Here is a 7,008-nt window from a genome sequence, read left to right on the forward strand (position 1 = left end):
TGTGATAGTATCATAAAAGACTTTAAACCAGCTTTTATTCAGTGATGTGAGAACAAAATTGACATTCATACGCTGTCAGCCAGAATGTTAAAATATTTGCCATTAAAAATTTGCCAAGATTTCCCCTCAGACATGTGATTGAATACTGAATAACTTCTTTTATTCAAATTTGGGTTTGGACTCACGGTGTAATTGTTTGGGCTAGTTTAAATAGCTAGAAACACTGAAAACTTCTTTTATTGTAGGTAACTGTTGGGTCTGGCTAGAGCAAGAATGATGATGGGGCTCTTGCCCTTGAAATAATGGATGAACTAAGGGATTTGGATGTATAGCAGAAGGTGTGGCTGCATTCAGGTGTGGTGTAAATAAGGCTGGGATATATGCAGTGTGTGGCAGTGGAGGGAAGGTCAGTGGGGACGGGTGGAGGGGGCTGGTGGAGACCAAGTGCAATGGATGTCCTGTCAGCAGAGCAGGGTGGGTGGGAATAAGGGCTGGTGCTAATGGTGAAAGTGATATGGGGGTGAAATGCACCTGAGAGAGGGGGTGGAGGTGTGCCAGGGAGAGATGGCTGCCGTGGGGATGTACTGATGCCGAGACAGCAAAGCGCTGCAGCAGTGTGTGGTGGATGGTGGTGACAGTAGCATGCTGCTGAACAGGGAGGGCAGGAACTGCTGGTGTTGCAGAGAAGGCAGCTGGTCCTGGGACAGGCAAAACTTTCAGGTGTTTTGCCAGGAGCTGTTTCTGCATATGCTGCTGGGCTTGCAGCTGCAGCAACCTGTATTTGTCTACTTCCTCTGGTGAAAATGTGATAGGCTGCTGTGTTAAAGGAGGGGAGGTGGATTTACTGTACACTTCTAGGTCATTTACTGTGTCATCATACTTCTGCATAGCATTGTCACACAGAGAGCCTGAACTGCCTTCTGCCTGGTTTGAGTCCATGTTTACATCATGTAGTTCTTTGGTCTCTGTTGAATTAGCCACAACAGGATATCTATTAGAGGGAAAAGCACCAGGGAAAACATTTGGTTCTGGGTCACAGCTTTGTATAAAGGGTTGCACTTCACTAAAGAAGAGATTGGATTGTTCCTTTATTGCTGTGTTCCTTTTTATGCTTGGGCTCTGATAGCCTGTTCCTATTTGAATGATGTCTTTAAAAAGACAATTATCATAATCAGTGCCTGTTGAAAGAGCAACATCAGTTACCTCTGATGCTTCAAAGTTGTTTTTCTTCACACTGGTTTCCAACGAACTGATTTCATTATGCCCCATGTCATTTTTACCTATGCTTATCAGTTTCTCTGGCAAAGGTAACATTGCAATGCCATCTATTGATGACGAAAACTGAAGAGCAAAGTGACTTTGAGAGTGATCCTTCAATTCTACTCCACAACTGTTTGAAAATCTCTCTGAATTGTGCATTTGTTCCTGGGTCTTCTTGGATTGCACTCTTTCTAAAAGTAGCTTGGCTGTCAATGACTTCCTTTTTCCACATATGTCTTCTGCCAGGGTTTCAGAAGAGCAGGTGCCAAAGTTTTTAGACTGACCATTCACATTCAGAGAGTTGTAGTGTGCAGTTTCAGCTTTTCCCAATTCAGTATTAGGACCTCTTTCTGCATCCTCTTTTGTTTTGTCATCACAGTTGTCAGTCTCTTTTGAGAAGGATCCTGAACTGCTACCTCTTGATATTCTACTAGTAGATGATCCTTTGCTGCTTCTTGAATCTCTGGTGGAACAACTTTCAGAGCTATGGTAGCTTCTACTTCTACTGTGCACTTTGCCAGAATGCCGGTGTCTACATCTGCTGTGTTTAGATCTGTCTCTGTGTTGTAAAACTTTATGTCTTGAACATTTTCGATATTTAATTGTGCTCCTCTGTGTACAGTTTCTAGTTCTGTGACTGCTGCTATGACAAAGATAATCCTTGTCTGTATCATCAGAAGTGAAAATACACTTGTGCTTTCTGTGTTTACATTTGTGCCTTTCAGCTGTCTTGCTTTTTCTTTTACAACAAAAGAGCAAATGATTTCTGCTGTGATTGTTCGATGTTGAATTCGTGTAGCTCATGTAGCTACTCGTACCGCTAGCAGAAGTGTCAGAATAGCTGGAATGTCTGTCAGAGGAGAACTTCGGAGGAGATGGGAATCTCCAGCATCTTGTGTAACTTCCAGATCCTTCCTTTTCTGAATACTTGCTGTTCGAACTGAATTTATAACTAAGGAAACTTCCACTCAAGTCTTTTCCACTGTCACTTATGTCACTGCTGCAGCTGGCCACATCTTGAATGGATCTGCAGTCATTTTGGTTTTCACATTTTTCCTCAGAATAAATTAAATGACATTTTGCAGCTTTAGAATTTTTAATCTTAGACATAAAAGCAGAAAAGGAAATGCTTTCATTTCTAATGTTCTGTTTTTTTCTCTCACAGCTATGAAAATGATGCTTTAAAGGTCTTCTCAGTGTTGTTGTATGAAGACATTTTTCTGTCAAATAATCTTTTTGTGAGACATCAAGGTAAGCAGGCACTTTGGGTATATTTTCATTCAAATGATCTGCAATGCATTTTTGACCATTTTCATTCATTACTTTCCCTATGTCTGACTCAGCTTTTTGCTTGGCCTTTCTTGAATTTAGGGAATCTTTCATCTTCTTTGGTTTCAACGACTGATTATGTTGTTCATTTGACATTTGCTTGTGTTTTATTAAACCTGAGGCTTCATTTTCATTGGCAGTCTTATTTATAGAGTGCTCTTTACAGCTTGCTTTCTTTGTTTCATGCTGTTTACCATCTCTGTGATTTAAAGAGAGTCTGAAGTCAAAATACAATGGATTACAGCCATATGAAATACAGGGCTCAGTTTTTGTAAACAGAAGTAACTCTGTGGGCCACTGCAGAGCAGTGGTGCCGTCTTTGCTCACTACACGGAGGAAAGGCAATGTGTAGGGCTTAACCTCTTTAGTCACAGTCTCCCTTGGAAGCGTTTCCATGTTCCCATTTGTGGTTTCTGAGCTCTCCAAAGATCTTTCTCTTTTTACCACCCCAGAACTGTCATTAATGCTGCTTGAGCATGCCAGCTCAGGTGCTGGATGTTGGGGGAGCTCAGGTAACTGGTCAGGCAGGTGGGCATTGCTGTGCTTGCAGGTGTTTGACTGTGTACAAAAATTGCTAGCTTGGCATAAAGGTGAAATTAGTGTTTCTAACAGTTGCTCAGACTCATTCAATTTGCTCTCTTGCTCTGTTTCTCTAACTGAACCAGAAAATTCCAAATTTGAAAGCTGTATTTTGACCTTGGAAAATGAAGGGTGAGCAGCGGCCTTTTCTTCTAATTCTCTGTCACTACTTTTATCATTCTCCTTTAGCATTTTAGGTTTCGCAGCTACATGACTTGACGCACTGTTATCCGAATCCATTTGGTCTTGAGTAATAGGTGGCCCTTTATCCAAGCTTGCTTTCATGTCCTCCTCCAAAAGTGTGCCAGAACGACAGCCCTCAATAGCTTGCTTTGTTTTATGGTTGGAGGATTCACTACAATCATTTCCTTCCTCAGAGTTCTCACTGAAGACTGATGCTGAGGACTCGAGCTTCAAAGGGACTTTTTTAGAGAATGAGAAAGACACTCCCACCCTTTGAGAAATATTGGTGCTATCTGGGAACACTTGGAAGTCTTGATTTCCAAGTGCAAGGGATCTTTCAGTAGGTAACTGGTGCCTGCTTATAAGCTGCTCTTTCTCTGGTAGGCTGCCTTGTCCTTCATTTGTGATGGTTCTTCGAGAACTGGCTGCAAACTTGCCGCCTTTGCACAGGAAAATGCCATCTGGCGATTGATGCTTTTCCACGACTAATCTGGGGGCTTTAAGCAATGGTCCACTCCCAGTGATGCTGTAAGGTAATAAATAGAAAAACCAAGCAAGCTGTGTTAAGTAACCAAGTTAAGACAGAACTCACATTTGACAATGTCTGCCTGGTAAAGAAGGGTGTCACTTATGCTGTTACAAGTGAAAACTAAGTTTCTAAAGTTTCTAAAAGGTAAATGTGTAGTCTAGCCCTGAGCTTGGGCTTCTATATAGGCAAGGCAGTCTTTACATACAGGAAATTATATGAAATGAGCACAAGATGTTCTTTTTTTCAGAGTTATGCCCATGTACATTCAGAATAAACAGTATTGTCTTTACTCTGAATTTGTATCAGTGAGATTCTGGTCTCTTGTAAGTCTTGGTTTTCTGAGATGCCCCTGCAATGGAAATTGTGCCTTGTTCAAAATGAGACACCTCTACCTGGAGCATCTGCAGAATCAGACTACAGGAGAAAAGGCAACATGCTGCTTGCTTGGGAATAGGGAAAGGATGTATGTATGATTTTTTTAAGAGTAGATTTTTATTTTATCTTTATATTATTACTTTGTGAAATATTCAAAGAGGTATTAATGCTAAAACTATCACCAAACATTGGTGGGGAAAAGGATACAAGGTGGATTTTTAACAATATTAATGGCAATGCAGTGCTCTCATTATCAACCACTATTTGACTTACTTTCTTATATTTTCACTTTCTATATTTTACTTTCATTAATTACATCTTTCCCTTTCCCCAAACCTCTGAGATTTTAAATCTGTGGTTTATTTTTCCTGTGCTTTAAAAAAAAGTCAGCCTATTCTAAGAAGGCCTTAACAAATATGGTAAATCATTGATTTCTTGCAGTAGATAATTAAGTGAGTTTGCAGAGACTGTTGTCATTTTCCTTTAGAGATGAGACATATAGCCACCATACAAATGTTATCTAAGTAATATTTTAAACATGCATTTCATTAGACCAATTATCTACGTTTGCTGTCAGTGCAGTACTACAGTACACTTACACAAAAACATTTTGAAATCAGCTTCAGTAAAGAGTTTCATTAAAAGTCAGAAAATATTTTAATTAAATGTAAGTAAATTACAACTGTCAGATCTGCATAACAGCTATCTATAAATAGGCTAGAATGCTTTATAAATGCTATAAAAATGCATTGATCTTTACCAGTGAGAACAACATAAAGACTCCCTGGAGCAGGGTCAACTCAGAATCTGAGAATATGTATGTATTTCTGAGACTATATTTGCATTTGCCACATATTTGGCATCAGCAGATACAAATTTGTATCTATTTGTACATCAAGACAGAATTTTCTCTTGGAGAAGGCATGTAAAGAAATTCTTTTCGAAGTTTCCTTGGAACAGCAAAATAAAGCTGCATTTTCAGTTTTTCTGTGCATGAGATTAACAGTAATTTTGTTGTCAAATTGTATTAGCTTGTTGTGAGGAACTCTGTTGGAAACTAAGACACAATACTCAGGGACAATAACAATTTTGTGTGTGTGTGTTTGTGCAGACTTGTTTAGAAAGGCTGAATTTCTGTCTTGCCTGAACAACTGGGAATGCTCCCCTCCACCAAGATCACGGATCTCAGCCACCCCTGAACCTTATCATCATTACAGACAGGAATAGCAAACACTGTCTTTCCAGGCTCTTTGTAAGGGATTATGGACTCCTGGCTCTGTCTAAAAGCAAACCCACTGTTTCCCTCCCAGTTTCACTCTGGCTTTCCCATTATCACTGACCATATCGGTCTGTCTGAGACTACATCTTCAAATGCATGGGCACAAAGGTGTCTTCCCACAGGCAGTTACATTTCTTTCAGTAGATTTGTATGAAAATAGAGTTGTAACCATAAAAGTGATACATTAGCACTAAACTGTTATATTTTAGCAGATTACTCAAATGCAATTACATAGGCCAAAATGAGTGTATAATAAACTTTGAATGTTATTATTTCCAGGGTACAGTAAGCTTGATATGAATTTAAAAAGATGCCAGTTTAATTGTCTATTTAACTCATTATGATCATAGATTAACATAAACAATTGGATTGGTGACAATCTATTCTACTGAAGTATTCAGTGTCATTAAACAAAGGTGATTTCTCAACTGTAAAGGTTTATTAGTGTAAACTTTGTAATGTATCTTGATATTCATCAATAGAGCTAATAGTATTGGATAAACTTAACTCAGTTAATTACTTGTTTTGCATTCACATATTGATTCTTCCATTACTCTACAGAGAAACTGTGAGAATAATCTCAGTATACTAAAAGTAGTGAAAAAGATTCACAAACTAAGTACAGATGCTCTAATAGGTATTTTTCCCATCCTGTTCAATTACTATCAAATGATAAGACAGTTATACGAATCTGTTCAGGTGAGTTTCAGTAAGATAAAATGGTGATATTATAAAAACATCATCAAACCACTCTGTTCAGAAGCCATGAGATTAACCAGCTATGGGAGAGAAATACACAATCCTTCAAATAGCAAGTAATTAATTAACTCAGGGGCTTTCAGTTTTATGGTTTGCAGAACAGGAACATTAGGAGTTGGGGACAGCTGAAAACAGGTTACAGTACACACAATCTCTGTACATTACAGAGTGTAAAAATATGGAGATTTCTTCTGGGACTGAGGAAAGAGGGCATTAAAATATAATGTAAAGTTTAAATACTTGCCATTCTGATTCCTTCCGCAACTCTGCAAGCTGGTGGAGCCGCTTGAGTGCTTTTTCCTGTTTCTTCTCATCTTTCCATGACTTTGAAGCCACATTTCGAGCAAATTCCCTTTGCTTTAAATCTTTCAGTCTCTATGTAAAAAGAACAAAAGAGAAAGGATTAAATATGTACACAGCAAATGCATTTCCTCTAACTCAATTTATTTGTTTTTGGTGAAGTTAGTATGTAAATGAAGAGTAAAAATATACTTAAAATACTATCATCTTAAGAAGAGATTGAAAATGCTAATTTTGCCTGAGGAAACAACATGATTAAGCCACCGCTATTTATCTGATATATACCTACATATGAATGACAGCTTTTAAGTTTCTTATGAATACACAAATCTTCTGCTGTATTCAAATACATACACAAAACTAGAATCCAGTTGATGTAGTAAAACTCTTCCTATTTAATCCAAAGACATATAGT

The 7,008-nt window shown here is 38.4% G+C and overlaps 1 protein-coding gene across 1 annotated transcript; it reads right to left on the reverse strand.

The window, feature by feature from the left end:
* Window positions 1–201: 201 nt before the first annotated feature.
* On the reverse strand, window positions 202–6,668 carry ZNF804B (zinc finger protein 804B; the record flags this gene model as incomplete). Its single annotated transcript, XM_010189721.1, has 2 exons — window positions 202–3,877; window positions 6,538–6,668. Coding segments are annotated over 2 exons (3,807 nt in total), but the record flags the coding sequence as incomplete, so codon positions are not given.
* Window positions 6,669–7,008: the final 340 nt, after the last annotated feature.

The sequence above is a fragment of the Mesitornis unicolor genome, unplaced genomic scaffold, assembly GCF_000695765.1.
Source record: "Mesitornis unicolor isolate BGI_N332 unplaced genomic scaffold, ASM69576v1 scaffold33548, whole genome shotgun sequence".
In the NCBI taxonomy this organism is placed as follows: Eukaryota; Metazoa; Chordata; class Aves; order Mesitornithiformes; family Mesitornithidae; genus Mesitornis; species Mesitornis unicolor.